General features: G+C 35.8%; 1 protein-coding gene across 1 annotated transcript; it reads right to left on the bottom strand.

The window, feature by feature from the left end:
- Positions 1-109: 109 nt before the first annotated feature.
- TRPV3 (transient receptor potential cation channel subfamily V member 3) lies at positions 110-18,788 on the bottom strand. The gene is made up of 17 exons (XM_084493363.1): positions 18,633-18,788; positions 15,238-15,342; positions 13,504-13,587; positions 12,275-12,432; positions 11,429-11,605; positions 11,083-11,223; positions 10,361-10,641; positions 9,460-9,636; positions 8,217-8,375; positions 7,658-7,759; positions 7,038-7,111; positions 5,960-6,125; positions 5,377-5,443; positions 4,722-4,993; positions 3,800-3,912; positions 2,999-3,069; positions 110-2,096 (listed from the first exon to the last, which is right to left on the bottom strand). Exons 1-17 carry the CDS (start codon positions 18,749-18,751, stop codon positions 2,002-2,004), a joined length of 2,361 nt encoding a protein of 786 aa, XP_084349489.1. The 5' UTR covers positions 18,752-18,788; the 3' UTR covers positions 110-2,001.
- Between the last annotated feature and the right edge of the window lie 244 nt (positions 18,789-19,032).

Genomic DNA, 19,032 nt, shown 5'->3' with positions numbered 1-19,032 from the left:
GAGATAGGAGACAACTGGTATGTGGCAGGACTCTATGGCCACAAATGCAAGGTATTTTCTCAGTGAAGAACTTTTAGAAACAATCCCACCCACCCACCCCCTTCCTCATTTGTATCACATAGCTTTGAACCTGGACATGGCTACAGCACGTTCCTTACGTTTTTTGTGTCTTCCCTGTTTTATGGCTGTGCCTACAGTCTGACCTCAGAACAGTGCAGAGACATCTGAACTTGTTTTTAGTGACAAGTCTATCCATAACAATATGGAATACAGCGCAGACTCATTTATTCCGGTTCCTGAGTATATGTGACGAGGTATTTTTTTGGTACAAAAACTGGCACTCAAAAGAATCCAAATGGAACTGCATAGTCCTAAGACAATATTCTTTGTTGTCAGTTTCAATGCAAAATCAACCAGCACAGATGAATGATTCTGGAAGATATGATTTTTTCTTCTCATACTCACATATCCTACTAAGAAGGTCAAACAATGCTCAGATACTACATCAGTATATTGATATGCATGAATGTCCTTCCCCTGGAATTCCTATGCACTGTGAAAAAGTAACTGAAGATTTCAACTTGATCCCATCCATCCGAGCCATACACGGTAGCAAATGCCTCATAGGACATCTGTAGAAGACCAGTTTGGTAGCAAAAAATATGTTCACCATCGCTGCAAATAGCTTTGCACTATCCTTTCCGATGGAGAGTTCCCTCACGTTCTCTTCTGTGTTAAGAAAGTTTTTTGGACCATTTTGCGCACTTCAGGCTTAGCTGTAAGAATCCAATGCAATTCATATTATCATTCAAACGCAAAACAGAATTTACCTGAGTGTTTCCTAAATAGTACCTTTAAAACAGGCACCAAATGTATATACGACAAAAATCCATGACAATGAGGATACATATTGTAATAATTGAAATCTAAAGGTACACAGGACAACTATTTCTTTTTATACATACACAAATAGAAAAGTAAAAAATATAATTTATAGTACTAGGTCATCACAAATAATGAAATAAAAAGTGCTACAGAAATGCATTACACAGTCCTCTGAATTAAAAAAATAAAATAAAATAAAGTCTGCAATTATATTGCATTTAACTTATTCTGTTCCTTTGGGAAGAAATATTGACTTTCATCTTTCTGAAGTGATTGAATGTAGAAATTGATTTAATTAAACCTGAAAACTTCCAGTGTGATAGCAAGATTCACCAGTATGGAAAAGCCAGGTAGAAACAGGAAAAATAAAGACATTGTGACTTGAACAAACTCAGAAATTCTCCATTGTGAATTGTGTTTCTGCCCTATTATTTTATGGGAAGGCACATATATAAATAATGAATAAAAATCCACATATGATCCACATGAATAAAGACCACATTTGTACCCTAGGTATTATACACAGGAAAATAAATCACAAAGCTAATGAGACCCAAAGGGGCTATGTTTCCACTTGAGGCTTTCTCCAAATTGTGGGATAAAGATTCCAGTAACACTGACCATCAATACAAAAGTTTCAAATGTTTCCAGAACATTGTTATTTCAAAGTAACATTCTTCATTTAGTAGTCTTCAAAATTGAAATGCCTTTCTTTTCTCCATGACAAAAGCTTAAGTTTTTTCAGAATACAATGTGTTAAAGATTTGAAAACAAAAGACATCAGACTGGGATCACAAAGATCTCAGTTTTCCACAAAAGGAAGAAATATCTCACATTAGACCTTTTTTTAACCAGTACATAGTCTAGATCCAAGTTTGAATAGTCATACATACTTGGACAGCAATGGTTTTTAAGAGGCTCAAAATTGAACCAGTTAAATAGTCCATTTTATTTTTAGCATAGCTGCACTGATTAAATGGGTTAAAGTCATCAGACCATGTCACTGTAAGTTTGTGTTCCAGCTGGTTACAGCTGTCCAAAATACTAAAAAAGCTTTCAACATCAGCTTCTGATGCTTTTAGCCTCCAAAACATCCACACATGAAATACAGAAGAACTAAACAGAAGTTTCAGGCAAATCATCCATTTCTTCAAACGTATTCAGGGTTGTTTTGCTATTAGTTCTTGAATTATCTTGAACTTTGCTTGGATCTGCAAAAAAGTGCATTATAAACAAAACAGGATATGGTAGAAACTGTATATGCAAGACCAAATTTTTGCACAACTGATTTTTTTTTAAACATGCATTTATTTAAATAGTAAGCTGTCAGTTTGCTACCATATCTTATACAAAGTTTTCTGTCTGCCCCTTTTCATTGTTGCTGAGATCGTTCTACTAAGCAGTATAAATGTTAATTGACTAAAGAACAAACTGCAAAACAAATCTCTCAGATCTTCAGATGCCCTTATACACTCCGACGTTTGTTCCCAGAAGGACATCTGACACCTCAAAGTTAGGTCATTTCTCTATTACACTTCCAACACTGTCAGCAGATGGGTATCTTGAATTTCCTGGTTAACATTTACAAGGAGCCATTTGTCATCCAATGTATATCGCAAAACAAACATGAATGTTTGAGGACTAAAACATAGCAAACTACTGTATTGTTAGGTAGAATCAGTCTGATTTCTTGCCAAATTTTGCAATGCTGTATGTAACTATTCAAGGAGGAAATTAATGTAGTTTGTGACAGCTGTTTCAGAACAAAAATTTTGTCTGTTTACAAGTTCTTCACTCTTATACCATTCAAATGCCTGAAGAAAATGTAAAACTTAGATCAAGTGTAACTGCTTAGAGAAAAATAAATATGGTAACATTACCATGTTTCAATACCAAAGCATAAATAATGAAAGTTGTAACCAAACCTCTCTCCAAATTTTTTAAACTAATTTAACACCCCTACCATACTAGCCATGAGTTTCCCTTGCAGTAAATAGAGTTTTTGAATATCTAGGTTACGCAAGTTTATATTTTTAAAGGTATAAAACTACATCAAGGCATTTCTAAGGAAAAAAAGATTTCACAAATACTGTGGTGTAAAATTCAGCAGTACCTGTTGGCCCTGGATCTTCATTAATAAATGAAACATGCGTTTTCCACTCGGTCCATCTCACTTCATTAATCCTGTTTATATTGTATATAAATTATGTTATTAGCACGCATTCTCTCCTAGCTGCATAGCTGCACTTCTATTTCCTCATTCCTTTTATTTCATAATATTTCATATTTATATCACTGCCCTTTTATTTCCTCATTCCGTCTTGGGATTGCCGTGGTTTATCATCAACACCTGTCTTACTAAAAGGTTGACTGTCTTTTGCAGTGTTACACATTGTATGTAGATGGGAATGATATTCAGACTATTTTGTAATTCCACACATTATGAGTATAGTATTGAAACTCACATTAAATATTTTAGTGTTTTCATAAAACAGCATAGAAACATTTTCTTCAATATGCTAATCATATCAATTAGCAATTAATTCCAAATATAATTACTTTTAAGTTAACATTCAAAGGTGATTATGACAAAATTGGTATCTCCTGCAAGCAAATCTGATACTTCTACATTAAAAACATACCTGAGGTTGAAAATCAGTTTTCTTATAAAAAATTACGTATTTTCCTTATGTATTTTCCCTTTTCTTAAGCAATTGATCAGAACTAAAAAAACCCAAATGGAGTTTTAGTACAGTAAATGCATTTACTATTTCTTCTTATAAAGAGCTATGTATTAAAAGCAGAAGATGTTTTGTACAGATGTATAAAATATTTCAGAGTCTTTTGAAGAGAAATAACCCTGAAGAGAGATACAGAGCATAATCAATAGCACAATATTCTAACTTTGCTTTACCTTAAGCACACCCTCGTGTCATTTTCAGCCACTTTACACCGTTCTCCCAGTTGGAATTTTTTCCTCAAAGATTTTGGTAAGAATTTTTCAAATTCCAAAATGGTTCTAGCTCTCTATTAACAATAAATAGTAACATCAGGATGGTTAACTATATTCAGAAATGTCTGTATATGCAGTTTTTGAGCTCCATCTTTCATTAAAATATGTTATACCATACCCTCCCATCCACCATCTATAATTGATACACACAGCAGCAGTAGTAAATAATATGGAATGCCACTGGTTATTTGGCATATGCAATTAGGTAGTCCACAACTTCCTCTAGTTAGACCCAGCTCAGGAGGCATGCTCAAAGTAGGCTCAGTGGTTAGGGCTTAGCCCCAATACCTTCATACCAACACTCTGCCATAGGGCTATATCTCCTTCAGTGGGATGCTGCCCATCACAGAAAGCAACTCCAGTCCTAATTCTGACTGCATTCGTGATTACAGTTTGGGATTCAGAAAGCATGCTTAGGTAAAAAATAAAAAATCAGAGTGAACTCATGCATTGTGCAAGTTCAAGGGATGAAATCGCAAAGTATGCTGTGTTACAGATTTCTGGGCAGATAGTAAAACAAACATTCCTGGTGACGTACCCATGGGAATGAAAGTCACAAAGCTATGTGACAGCACATGGGATTGAAAATTCAAGCCATAAGATTACCTTTAGGATAGCTATTAATTCTATTAATTCTGAAGTTATCAGGATATTCTTATACTAAACATACATTTTTCCATTTTTTGTACACATATGCAAATGGAGATTCTCATTGTCATTATCTGTCCCCTTCTATGAGCACAATAAGTGACCACATATACAGCTTAGAAGATTTTGGCCAATGCATCAATTCTTCATTAAGCAAGCTAACTCACAAACAAACCTGGAGTTTCCAGATGTGCTCACTCTCTTTAGAAATATCTTCCACTGTTTCTCCCATTAATGCAATAAGCATGTTCAAGAGAAGAACAAAAGTCAACACAACATAAGTTATGAGGAGCAGAAGAAATAGCACAGGATATTTTGAATTTTGCTGGATCTCCAGATCACCCAGTCCTAGAGTGAGCTTAAAAAGATCCATCAGAACAGGTCCCAGACTGCTGTTAGAATGGCACTCACTGCCGTTTTGGCAAGTTTCAATCAATGCAGCAAGAGCTGAGGAAAAAGCATGAGAAAATTTTAATTACAATAATGCTTTATTTATACATCGCGTTTTATCCTGAAGAATTCAAAAAGCACTGCATAATAAAGAGCTACAGCTACCCAGCAACATACGCATCAGCAGCTAGGTGACAGATTACCAAAAGGAAACAGAAAGTACCCACATGCAGATGAAATTGCAAGCAATTGAGCAAAAGCCAAATTACTTATCTGTTCAGATAGTTTCTAGGTAGACTTTAAATTTCTAAACTTGGCTTTTTAATGTCCAGAAGAAACCCCAACATGAGCTCTCATCATGACAATAGGGTTCTTATTCATAATAATGCCAAAATTTTTACTCACACAGAGCATCAGTGCTTTTCTCCAGTAATATTTACCTACGCCAAATCCCAGCAAAAACACGATATAGACAACTAAAAATTTTATCACATCTTGCAGGATGACCTAAAAATTAAATTAAATTAAATATTTATCAGGAATTAAAACTGAGAACTAGTTTTATGCTTATATATTCTGCTAGCATACATGTGCAGTAAACACTGAAGTATCAGATTGTTTTCATTAAGCAAACTGATTGTAGCCTCAGTGGGAAGAGAAAACTTAGGTCTGTTTTTTTTTTTAATCTTGCAAGTAAGAGCCTGGTACGCTGTGTACTTCTAATGGTGACTATAGCTGCACAATATAGGCGTTAAACCTATGATGCAATTAAATAGCAGAACTCTTATTTGAAAATCACAAACACAAATTACTTGCATATTTAATAAAATAAAATCTTACTTTTAAGATTCAAGGTAGTCTCTGTTATTGAAGTTATAAAGTAGATTATATGCATTATTTCAGCAAAATACAAAAATAAGAAATTTCAATATGAATCATAAAATATTTTCAAATTGAACATGCTTCATATAGATAAGCAATCACTGTAACAAGGCAGATAAATAAACAAATAAACATACTTGCCTTTTGAATCATAACACTGTATATTCCCATGGACTGGAAACCTCTGGTGAAATAGAGCATATTAGCCCATCCTAGGGCCATTGCCAAAACAAGACACACGAGGTGTTCTTTGTAGGAAAACAAGTACAAAAAGACAGAGAAGATCACAAGCAAAGCTTGTATAAAACTGTTAAAAAAACACATGTATGTAAAAGGGAAATTACTAGAACAAAACCAACAGCATTATGGAAAAATATGAAATGACTTGTTTCTTATGCTTGAATTCTAATTTCATATTGCATTCCATTCCCCATTACAAACATAACCTATATAATTTAACAATAAAATAGATGACTTAAGAAAGTGTAAGTATATTAATATATCATGGTTATGTTTATTAAAGCTTACTTTAAGTAAACCCTTCTCCCCAGAATAGCTGGCCAATTGATTTTGCTGGCAAGATATTAGGAATCCTTAATAGCATCTCTGACGCAGCTTAATTAAAGCTCTGGTCTAACAAGATATTTCTATGAACCTCTCTGCAAGGAAGACACTAAGAGAACATGTGATGCACTCTGATAGCGTATAGACCAGATTCTTGGCAGCACAAAATTGATATTAGCATGATTGTAGAAAGAGAAAGAAAAGTGTAGTTAAGACACCTCTTTTTACTGATCACACAATCTTATTCTAGAAAGGAGAGGGAACCATCTGTGATCAAGACTAGTTGACCAGCTGAACCAGCTTTATGCTATTTTTCCTTCCTGGAGGAGTTAAAAACTAGATCTGGTTTATTAAAAAGATTTCTTAAACACATTTCTCTATATACAGCATGAAGAGATACAGCATCTGGAGGAGATAAAGACAGTCTGTACTTTGGGGAAAAATACAGCCTGTACACATCAACACCCAGTATTGTTATTGATCAGTGAAAGCACTAGTGTGTGCTACAGAAAAGCTGCATGGAAGATTACATCCATCCCTCTGAAAACTAATAATCTAAAGAAAATTGAGCATCTGCTCCAGGAATCATTCCCTGTGACCACAGGATAGATAAGTATTATATAGAGAGCATCAAATACATGCATGACAGACTTACAATGCAAAGTGGAACCACGCATCTGAGAGAATTGACTGCAGGTCTGAGGGCCTAAGCAGAAAGATGGCTACACTCTATGTAAACAGATAAATATAATACAGAAATGGTAGTAAGAAAAAGCAGGGCTCAAAATCATTTTTTCAAAATCATGCATTTGAAGTTGGTCTTCTAAAAATCTATTGATAAGACAAGATGATAGCTTCTAGAATTAAAAATATTTTATGGAGCTGTAACAGCGGAGTCTCAATTTCTATCATCTTTGGCATAATTTAACAACTAGATACTGTTTTTAATTACTTATAGTATATGGTAAAAAATTATGCCCTGCTTTTTGCTGTTATAGGTTCTAATTCAACACTGTACTTAGCCCCAGTAATTAGACAACGTTACTGTCATATAAATACAAAATCTCTCTGTCTTAAGAATTCCAAAGGAAAATCCCTCACATATTTGTTTCACAGAGCAATACAGTCATATTCAAATAAATATCCAGGGTCATTCAGAATGAGTGACATATTCTGCCAAATACTTTTAGACATTACACAAATCATCAGCATATTCGTAAATCTAGACAAGTTCTTTACCTACTCTGTTATGTATTTGTTATTTAAAAGTCTTACCTCTTTTATGGCTAAAAATATTGCTCCTAACACAACCATCACCTGTCCCGATAACTGCAGCCATCCCACACCACGTGTTAGAGCTAGTGGATAAGGTGGAGCCTGCAAGATAGGTCCAAAATGAAAGACTGAGTTCCATATCTGAAGGGTAAAAGGCAAAGTAACCAAAAGCCTCATGTATTTAGCTCTCTGGGTACCCAATTTCTGCCATTACACTAAGAGTTGAATTCATGGTGGATTTACAGAGAATAGCAGAGGTTTCTTTCTTAAAAGAAAAGCAAAACCCCTCCCCACACTTTTAGAAATTTAACTACCTGTCTTTGTATTATGTGGCTTTTAGGTCACTTGCACAAAACGCAAATAGAATTATTTCCTCTGTTACACCTCTTCCTTCCAGATGCAAAGACCTGATCTGGGAGAACCTGCTCTTACTGTAGCCAGATAAACTGGTATCTGGTTTTGGTGGAGTTTTTTTTTGGACTCACCAGCATTTTAAAAACAGATCAGGAAATACTATTGCAATTTAAAGCAGTAAAATTTGTTAAGTTACTGTACTCACTTCATTTTCATTAGGTCTGTGGTAGGAAACTAATGTCAGTGTTATATTGTATAGGAAATAAAAACAACATGACATAAAAAACATGTGTCGTGCAAACTTCTTCCATTTCATTCGCAGCAGTGAATTCAGAGGCTCCAAAGTCAGCATTTCATGACGATTCTGTAGAAAACAAACAAACAATTAAGATTTGAACTTTCCACCTGTAAGGAAACTGAGATGATTTCAGGTATGTATTTTATAAATTTAATTCAGTATCTTGCTGATCTAGAAACACATCTGTACTCAAATATATTTGTCAGACCCTAAATTTACAAGATACAATGAGCCAACTTCAATTCAGGCTGTGATAACCTGCCATGCTTTGTTAAACTGTGATTGTGATAAAACTGTAGTGTGAACTTCTGCACTTGCTTCGTACAGAAGCTTTATGACAGTTTTTTAATTTGGCAAACATCAAATTCTGGCTTTGAAAAATTAAAATTCTGTGATAAGGTTCTACCCTAGATGTCTAAAATACATGTATGTGAGGTGAAGTTTTTATTAAGTAAATATACAACCCTATGGCTTCCGTGACTGTTAATAGAACCTTCTTTTAGAACAACTGTGTACAATACATAAGTTAATTGTAGTAATTGTATTAATAGGACAAAATAGGGTGTTGTTCTGACAGCTTAAGAACACTTCATATGCCATGAAAATAAACAGTAGCACAGCAATAATGGTATTAGTAAAGACAGGCAACTCCTGTCCACAGGCTTCTATGTGTGCTAAGCATTTCATCAGGGCACAGAACAAAAAACACCACCCCTGCCTCCAAAACCTGGTGAGACGCAATTTCCTGAGGACAGGTGGAGTATCCTGTGAATGCATTGCTGCTTGCTTCCCCTGTTCTCAAGAGCTTTCTTAGGCAGCTGCCAGTGACCAAACCATGGAGGAATTATACTAGTTTTGGTCTGACCAGCTGGGCCTTGTTTATGTTCCTATGCAAGGCAAATTAATGGTTTAAATGTAGAAAAAGAAACGCTCCCAAAATACTTAGCCAATGTTTGAGGATCTGAATCCATATTCACTTACAGCTGAGAATCTACAGAGATGTAAAATTAACCTTGCTTCCAATACAAAACTAAGAAGCAGAAGTTATTATTTACTGTTTTACAAGTTCTTCAGTCAAATGTGTAGGCTAAAGCACCTGAAATGAGTATACTGCTAGAAAATACATGAATTTTAGTAATAGACAACTTACACCAATATTCGTGTTATAAACAATAATCTCCAATACTGAATTGTCCGTGGTGGTATCTAGTTCTGTCAGATCATAAAGAGAAGACTGAACAGGACCATAAGCCCAGTCTGTGAATTTTCTTGACAAGCTCCTGTTAGGCTTATCTCTTATCTCTCTGCTCAGGATGTATTTCAGAATCTAAAACGTTAACAGAATCATTTGTAAGCAGATGCATTCTTCGTGGGAAAAGAGAAAGCACACTGATACACTTGCCAAAACCCATACGTTAAATCTATCACATTTGCTAGAGTAGTGCAATTCAATACATTTGTAATTCCGTCATTTGATAAGTGGTGTTAGAGGTTACAGACCTCTAGGAAATAAATATAGTATTTTAATGCCTCTAGCCTTTCTATCAGAGAGATTTTTCTAAAGGATGAAAGCACAATTTTCCATGAGTTCACATTCCCTTAACTTAATCATTTACTTTCTAAATTAACCCACTGTCAACTCTTTACCACAACACAGATGATTTATGTGGGCCAAATGCCACAGCAGCTTAACAGAGCAGTACTAGTGAGTCTTCTGAAATTTTACAAAGATTTTATATTGTATAATAGTTTTGTAATAAATGCAATACTTCTGAGTTTCAGTACAATACAAAGGTTTGCAAGGCTGTTTTTAAATAGCATGGATACAGAAAGGTATTGTCAGAGAAAAACCTTGAAGAGCAGAAGCAACACTGCAATAGAAATTTTTGCTTTTATGTTGAGCAAAATTATCTCACTGAATACTACTGATACATAGTACTGCATAACCAGCATGGAAAACTACATGCTAGAGCACTAATGTCTGAGTACATGGTTGGCCTTGACTCTCTCTATATTTAATTTCTCTTAGATACTACTGAACTAATACTTACCTCTAATTTCCCAGTTTTTGCAGCTAATTGTAGTGGTGTCAAACCATCCTTGTTCCTTGCTGTTTCCAAATTTCTGTCTTTACTTTTCAACAAAATCATATCATACATTCTGATTACAAAGTCATTCTGAGTTTTAAAGTCCTCCGCAACAGTAACTAATGCATGCAAGATATTGTTTCCTCTGGAATCCTGAGAAGTAATATTAGTCCTGGTATTGTCCATTAACAGCTGAATTATGTCTGGTTGATTGGTACATGCAGCTAACGCCAGTGCAGTTTCACCTACAAAATTATAAAATGTAACATCTGTTCATGTTTTATTACAAGCATTAAAACTGTATTATAGAATTGACTATGTTAAGCATCTTAGTATTTGAAAGCGCATTTAAATATTGATTATTTTTAATTTGGCTTTTGCTTTAGAAAAACTTCATTTGCAAGAAAACATTGTTTGGAGACAATCTTCAGATTCAAATTTATGCCAATTTATTTGCTATTCAGCATTTAATAATTGTTTTACAAGTATTTCTGAGTGTTTATAATACATTGCACTCTGACAAGTTACCTTACAAAAGGTACTGTGACATTTTCATATCTTGTGATGTGACTTTCTTAATATAGGTCAGCTAATATTAAAGATCCACACTTGCCCATCTTCCATACTGACTTACTTGTTTGGGTATTCCTTCCTGCCTTTTGGAGAGAGATCACGTTTCTACTTACCGAAATAAAAGCCTTCATGCTTATGTTTGGGATTAAAGAAAATACCCTGGGCGTGAGCATTGACATCAGCTCCTTTTTCTATAAGGCTCTGAGTGATTTCATATTGTCTTCTTTCAATGGCAATATTTAGAGCTGTCTGGCCTGAAACAGCAGACGCAGGTATTTAGTGTGAAATCTCTTAAGCACATTATGAAACATTAATGATGTTTCACAACAGATAGCACCAGTAACAATGAATCAAAGTTGTTTCAGGAATTGAAACCATTCTTAGAATGTTGGAAGAAAACATTACATTTATTGATGGTATATTTAACCATATTCCTGAATTGGTATCAGATGGCAGTACCTTTATAGGCCTCTTCTGTGTATGCTGCATTGATAAACCTCTCCAAAATACCATTTTCTTCTGCAAAGGAGAGTAGCATATTCACGATCTCATTTGTGTTTTGGTTGATGTTCAGCAGAGCTTTCATCAGACATGTTTTGCCAGTATCTGAAGCTGTGAATTTTTTCATCAGATAATCTGCAAGAGTAAATTTTGAGATTAGATCACGTTAGGCTTCATTATTTATTAAGTGGAAGGCAAATAATTCTAATCTTTTGTTTATTTGGGGTGGGACCTGGGGAATATATATGATATTATTTAGCAAGCAATTACTCCTTATTTACTCTATTTGGGCTACTTTGTGAGATGACACTTTCAGAGATGTGGTACTGATTTATAAGGAGGCCAGTGTATTTGGTTTCTTTTTCAGATATCCCACTGCCATGGTAAATCCAGACAAACCCCAAACCCTTTCCTAACTTCCCAACCCACTCTGCCATGCTAAAATACATCACAAACCCTCTCTATACTGCAATTAGACTGACTACAGGGTGGTAGAGACATCAGCTTTGAGTCTCATACTGCAAAAGGCTAATTTACGTATGGCTCTGGGAATACAGTGCAGATAGACCCTCAGCATATTATAAACAGTGGACAAATATTCTCCAGTGTTGCCTCAGAGACAGCAAGGAGGTAGCTTTTTGAGTATCTTAATCTTTCATTTAGAAATAAGAAATGGCATAAATTTAATTGAAAACAAGTGACTTCAAATTCACTTGCAAGTAGCTGCTGCGTTTCCTAGTTTTAGACTATACATGTGCTGCCGGATGTGGTATCAGTATTCCTTCAGGTAACTCCACTGCTTACCTGGCACAGTCATGTTTGTACATGCATTTGATCTTTCCTTCAGCTCTGCGAGCAGACCTTGCAATTCTTCCACATTTCCCTCAGATACTGCTCGAAATATGTATCTTTTCAACTTCTTCCGGGCACTTGTCTGCTCAGGACCTTGTGATATGTTAGCACTGAATTATCAAAAATAATAATGAAATTGCTGAATCAGTTTACTTGGGTTTATTTTATTTTCTGCACAGAGGAAGAAGAAATGCAATTACTTACACCAGATTACATATACTGGCCCTATTCCCATATATATATGTGTGTACATGTATATATATATAAAACTTGGCATAGATCTACGTTTATGTGGGTTGCTTATTTGCAGAGAAGTGGCTATTGAGAGCTTTTTTATTACAATGTACATTTTTCGAGTAATTTTGTTTTGCATTTTTGTCAGTTTGTCCATTTTTCTAAAACAAAGGCTGAGAAACACTAATGAATATGCTTCTTTCCACTTTTCTTTACATTGCCTTCAGTATTACTCCCCTCCATGCTTCTCTGACCCATCTACAACTTTATGACTTCAGTGCCTGAAGTTATCTGATGCTGCACTCCAGCTGCACCCATCCCACTCACAGCAGAAGATTGTTTTTAATCTCACGTCTTCTTACACAACTTTCCTGGTCATACGTTATTCTGGAATGATTTAATACTTTACCCCCAGTCAGAAATACTTCCAGCTGATTTCCTTTGGAAGCCTCATTAATGCATCAGCTATATATCTTCTTTTCACAGTGAGATTAGCTATCAGGATTACTAGTCCTCAGAAGTGTTAAGAAAGTACATTTTGTTCATTCCATCAAGCTAACAAAGATTTCTTAATACTGACTGAAATAGAGGGCAATGTTTCACCTCTAAAAGAAATGCTTTCTAGCCTATTAGAGCTGGCTTTTGAAGGAAAAATACATTGTACATTGTATGGTTGGTACACAATACTGATTTCTGGGAATTTTCTCATGCCTTGTTGGCATAAGAGTTTAGGTCCTGTGTTGTCATCTATGAAACAGAAATTATATACGAAGAATCCTCATACTAAATATGAGATTTGAGAAAAGCACAAGTTAGAGTTGTTCATTTCAAAGTTTAATTATTGAAAACTAAGAAAGGCATGGGTATCTTTTTTCTGAAAAATGTCAAACAAAATTGGTGATATCTACCCTATCATAGACTTAATCTGTACAAAATGTACTACTCACCAACTGTCTACGTTAGGGCTATATTCAGTCACATCATCCTGAAGAGACTGTGGGGAATCCATATCTTCTCCATTTCCAGATGCACTGCAGAAAACAAAAAGCATAACTGCTAAGTCAAGAAGATATAGGAAGACATTTTGCCAAATTGCATGATGAATCAGTCAATGCTAGGAAGCCGCATCTACAGTAGAACTGAAATTAATCTAATTTGACACTGATATTAATTTTATCATTTTATCTCCCTTGTATATATTCAAGTGAGTGGTACGAAGGGTGAGACCCAAAAGACTTTATTATATTTTAAAAATCCTTAGGAAAACCACATGTTTTGTTTTACTATGTTATTTCATACATTTTACTATCTTATTTTACTATGTTATTTCATTATCTGTGGGAATTTTTTTTTAATTTTTTTTAAATGTTCAGTGCTTGTTATGCAACATCCTGAGTGCTGCAGCTTGAAGCTTACATTCTTCCTTTTCACATCCTGAATTTGTCATCTGACACAAAACAAGTGCTAAATCAGTATGGGTTGCAAACAAACAATGAAAGTGATTTAAACATTTACTACGCAGTACACTGCAGGCAACTCAAGAACATTTTGCAGCTGACTGAGATGGAAGCCTCAGCTAAAAGAAATCAAAGACTGGGCTCTAAATACATATTTCAGTAATAAATTTAAAGGATCTCGGTGCCATTAGTATTTTGTAATTACTTATGCCATTTCCAGACATTCCTAAAGGCAGATCTGACTTTAAAATGAATTGATAGCAATTTTTTTTCACTTATAATTTTGTTTTCTATAATGTTCAGATTTGATGAACAATCACCAGTTAATAACTTCGGGAGACTAAACTATTAGCTATTGACAAAGTGGATGTATGGACAAAAATGCAAGCATTTAACATTGCCCTGCAGATATTTATTTGAAACAAAGGTGGTTGCTCAGAGTCCATTCTTATTCAGTCCATCACTTCTCTGCAGAAAACCGTGAGGAATCTAGTGACAAAGCATACGTGTGTCTTGTGCAGGTTTGTCCCTGAATGAGAGGCAGAAACTTTGATGCCTTTCCTTTGAAACCAAAATAAATTGGTCAGCTAATTCCAAAAAGCTGACCAGACATCCATCAAACAAAAATCCATTTGATAATTCTGAGTTTATGCTAAAATTGATACATTTTCCCGTATTCATAATCACTGGCTTTTAGTACCACTCCAATTTTTAAAAATTAGGTGTGCTCTTCCCAGACACATTTTTTTCTCTATTCATTCAGCATAAATGGCTGCCTTAAACATCTCAGACTCAGTATCTTCATGTTGTTTGGTAGTTAATGAGCAACAGAGCAAGGATATTAGCACACAGAGCTGGGAATGTGGTTTACTAAATTAAGCTGTGGTTTTCACCTATCAGAAAACACACAAAGGTGTGCAGGGCATTTGTACTAACATATCCCAAATAAGGGGCTTAGAAAAAAAAAAAAAAGAAGATAGTATTGATTTTAAATTAATTCAAATCTGAGGCCTGATTTATTTGATGTGAACGATAGCAGCAGATAAAGATAAATTATCTAGCAACAATAGACCTCCAATGGAGTTTTGTCTTTAAAGTGACCAAAATCTATGAAAAGTCATGAGAAATTTTAGCTCTGAAATATAAGGAGAAATATGGAGTAGCTGTTGAAAATAAAATAGATATATTTGCAATATGACTACTGAATATGCCTCTATAACTTACCATGGACGAATATTTGAATCCATTGGTTTTGAAAACACAGGGGGAGATGTATTATTTGGAGTTGCATTACTTTCAAAACCATCAATCTCCAGAAAGAAGTGTGAACTGTTGAACACATTGCATTAAAAATATTAGTTAAAAAAAAGCAAACTGAACCATAAAATAAACAAAGCAGTACATGTAAATGCCTGGGACAATGCTGACAGTTTAAATTTGCTGGCATTATATCTAATAAGATGATGGAAAGAGACTTGTCTACTTTTGCCTGGGAGGATCCCAGACTCCAACATTTAGGCAGTGTCCAGCACTTACATGCTGGCAAGATGGGCAAAAGATCCCAAGTTTTTTTTAGGAGGCATGGCATCAGGTCCTGACATGTCTAAGCCACTACACCATCAGCCTAAAAACAGCCTTGCACCTGCCTTCTGTGCAAAGCGCTAAATGCAACGCCATACATTTATTGAACAGACATACATATATGCATACACACACAGACACGTTAATATGCTCGCCCTTCTACTGCAGCCCCTATTTCTCCAGCCAGGAGCCATCAAAATAGATCATTCCAAACCTATCAGCAGTAATAAACATTAAATCAGAAAGTTTGAAAGGTCACGTGTTTAATGACATAAGACATATTCACCCTCCAGAACTGAATCTTGCCAGTCAGTGCATGACATTTAACAATGTCTAGCTAACAAATAACTATTTATAGGAAAAAGAAATGAAATTTGAAACAACACAGAAAAGCGAATATGAGAAGAACTGGAAGATTTAGCCTTTTAAAAGCCTGCAGAGTTGGGAGGCAAAGTCAATGGGTTGGTATTACTAGATCTCATTAATCCACGCTACATTTCATCTAAGACAGGGGAGTTTCAGTGGTGAACGTAGTAACTCCCACAAGGCTTCTCATTCAGCAACTGTCTTACATATCTAAAATGTTCCAGTAGTCACCTGAAAAATACCTCCAATTCACCTAATATTTGTGGTTTAGTCCCTAGGGTATTTCTTCCTTTCATTTAACTGCATCTCCCCCAAAGAATCCTGTTGAATCAAAGTACACATACTCATGCTAAAATGCTTTATGTTATTAGAACGCTACTGAACAACCCACTGATATCTGCTAAAAATAGCATGATCTAATAATGGCCCTAGTTCATATCATTTTCCAATGTCTTGGGGATCCCAGTGTTAATTCACTGCGTATAGGTGTTTAAACTTATATACCTTTTAACATTCAAGATGTGCAGCTTCTGCCTAGCACAACAGTGTCCCTGAAACTACCTAGGCATAGAGTGCTCCTCAGAGCACAGGAAAAAAACTAGACAGAAACAGGACTATTGCCATCACTTCTACCACACTCACCAGGGTTGCAGCTGCTGTAAATCACTGTTGTTTCACAGAGATCCTGGCAGAGAGACTGAGGAGGGGTGAAAACACCATGGGTTCATCCTGCTTTTGCATTCCCTGGCTATGATGTGCAGGATCTGTCCCAACATCTGTTGGAGGCTACAGTGAATCTACAGAAAGCCAGAAGTGCTGCACTTCAGGCTTAGCTGGACCGTCCCACCTGCACTTGGCTCAGCACCAGGAGGAGATGGTGTGTTACAGGCTGATGTCTCTCCTAGGATTGTGTTCATGTGCAACCAAAAGCTATATAACAGCTATGAAGTAGGCCCTGTTTTGGAGGCTGACATACCTAACCTATACTAACATGTGGGTTACATGGCGATAACATGGGGGGAAGGGGAGGGAAAACAAAAACCACCACGCAAAGTGGACAATTGCCAAAAAATAACCAAGTGCTTACGTGGCCATGGTGCATACTGTCAGGAACACTGCCCACAAACATAATCAGGCTCCGACAACGTTGGCAGCACTCCTCCCCAGCGTACGTGTTGGTTTTCCTGTGCTTAATTACATTCTGCTAGTCCACCCAAATACCAGCAGCTTCAAGAAGGGGAAGTCAATGTCTTTTCATAAAGTACACATGGCCAATACATTTGCCAAATGAGAAATGCTACCCATGGAGATGCACTAGCTGCTTAGTGGCACAGCATACCAGAAGGAAGCATTTTGAAGCAACAGAAGTACAGCAGCATAGAAACATATAATTAATAGAACACGTTAAACCACTGCATTAAAATTCACGTGATCTTCATTCCTTATACTACAGGAATGTTGGTAGTCACACCCTCAGCTGCTGGTAGAGAGATGGCAAAATCCCCAAGGTTACTGTTACTGATGCCACAAAACCAAATGGGAGATAGGGGATAACTAAGTGAAGGGTAGTATTTACCACTGTTTGCCAATATTTGTTTTAACTATAAATCTTCCATGGAATCGCCCATTTTTGGAGTACTAAGTGTATTGTGAGCTGTTCAGATACCTCAATCTCCCCATTCTACCAGCAAAGTGCAGCGATTCAAATGAAGAGCTTCTCTTTTTACATTTAATGACAAGAGGAGAAATTGGGCCACCCAGGCAGTGGGTCTCAAATAACTTACGACACCTTTTCTGTAGAAAGTGATTCCTCTGATTATTAAGAAATTATAAATGTCAGAACAGCCACAATTGCCTAGGCCTTCAGAGGTTCAAAAATTACTATAATAGCTAGTAATTAGCCACAGAGTGAAAAGTTTATGAATGAAAATCCATCCTCAGTCTACAGTAACTTAGGTAGTTTCAATAACAGTATCATGGATGAATTACTGCTTCTATTTCTCTATTCATATTAAATTCAAACCCTTAATCATTGTATTAATTCACTAGCATAAAATATGAATTAAAGTGAATATTTTATAAAATAAGAAATCTCATTAATCAGAATTATGAAAAATAGAGTGAATTCAGGTTTCTGTTTGTAATCGGATTTCCCAAACCTCCTGCTCTACCCAGCCCTTATTCCTTAATTCCACCTCTGTCTCCCCGTAATCCTTTACGTTCTCATGTGACGCTAAATTTGAAATGTCCCTTTTTTTCAGGCCAGCATCTTTTATATGAAACCTGGTGTACCCTGCCATGTGATCACTTTACATTCTCCTATTGAAATGATGACCATTGATTGACCACAATCACGTAAGTTTATACAGCTATATAGACTGGATGCAGAAAGCCTGACACTAACTTAGACTGATGCTTGAGTCTGATGTCTCTAGGATAGGGGTTATGTATTTGTCCCATCAGGGTGAACACATTTTATGTCTAAGTAAGCAGGATACTCTTCCACTTATAAACAGTATAAGCACATGATTTTTTGAAGGCACCTTCTGTTTATGAGGTCTATCTCATCCATATATATAGCATTAAAGATGTTAGTGATATTGCAGTGCAAATATCTACTACAGTAGATATAACAAGGAGTTGTAATGTTTTAGAGTGAGCGAGAGTCCTACCTTTTCTTTGTGGGAGTGCTCTCAGTTGGCTTTTTCTCTTGCTGGTTTGAAGGGGGATTACCAGATGGATTTGTTTTCTTGCCCATTAGTGGAACAACTTCTTTGTTATCTTTAATCATATTTCTGCAGTAGATAGAATCACAGTTACTTACCACTTGTACATTTCAAGAAGGTTTAGTGACCAAGAGTTTACAATCTCTTCACACGTGAGCACACAACTCTTAATATTTTTTCATCTTTCAGTTATTAGGCACATACATGTTATTCTATGTGTCAAGGCTGGAGGGTTATATTCAAGACTGATTAAATTACATTGTAGGAGAAGTTCCATTATGAGTGGAAAATCCACACCATAAATCCAGGAGAACTGTAACTTCAAGTATGTGCCCAAATTAAACTG

This window comes from Aythya ferina (assembly GCF_964211825.1).
Source record: "Aythya ferina genome assembly, chromosome: 19".
NCBI lineage: Eukaryota > Metazoa > Chordata > Aves > Anseriformes > Anatidae > Aythya > Aythya ferina.
This window is presented reverse-complemented; position numbering and strand designations above follow the sequence as displayed.

Coding starts and splice junctions, on each gene's coding strand:
- TRPV3 (XM_084493363.1), bottom strand. CDS start 18,751: ATGATTAAAGATAACAAAGAAGTTGTTCCACTAATGGGCAAGAAAACA. Junction 10,642..11,082: donor GCATGAAGGCTTTTATTTCG/GTAAGTAGAAAC, acceptor ATAATTTTGTAG/GTGAAACTGCACTGGCGTTA. Junction 6,126..7,037: donor GCGTGGTTCCACTTTGCATT/GTAAGTCTGTCA, acceptor TTTTTTTAACAG/TTTTATACAAGCTTTGCTTG.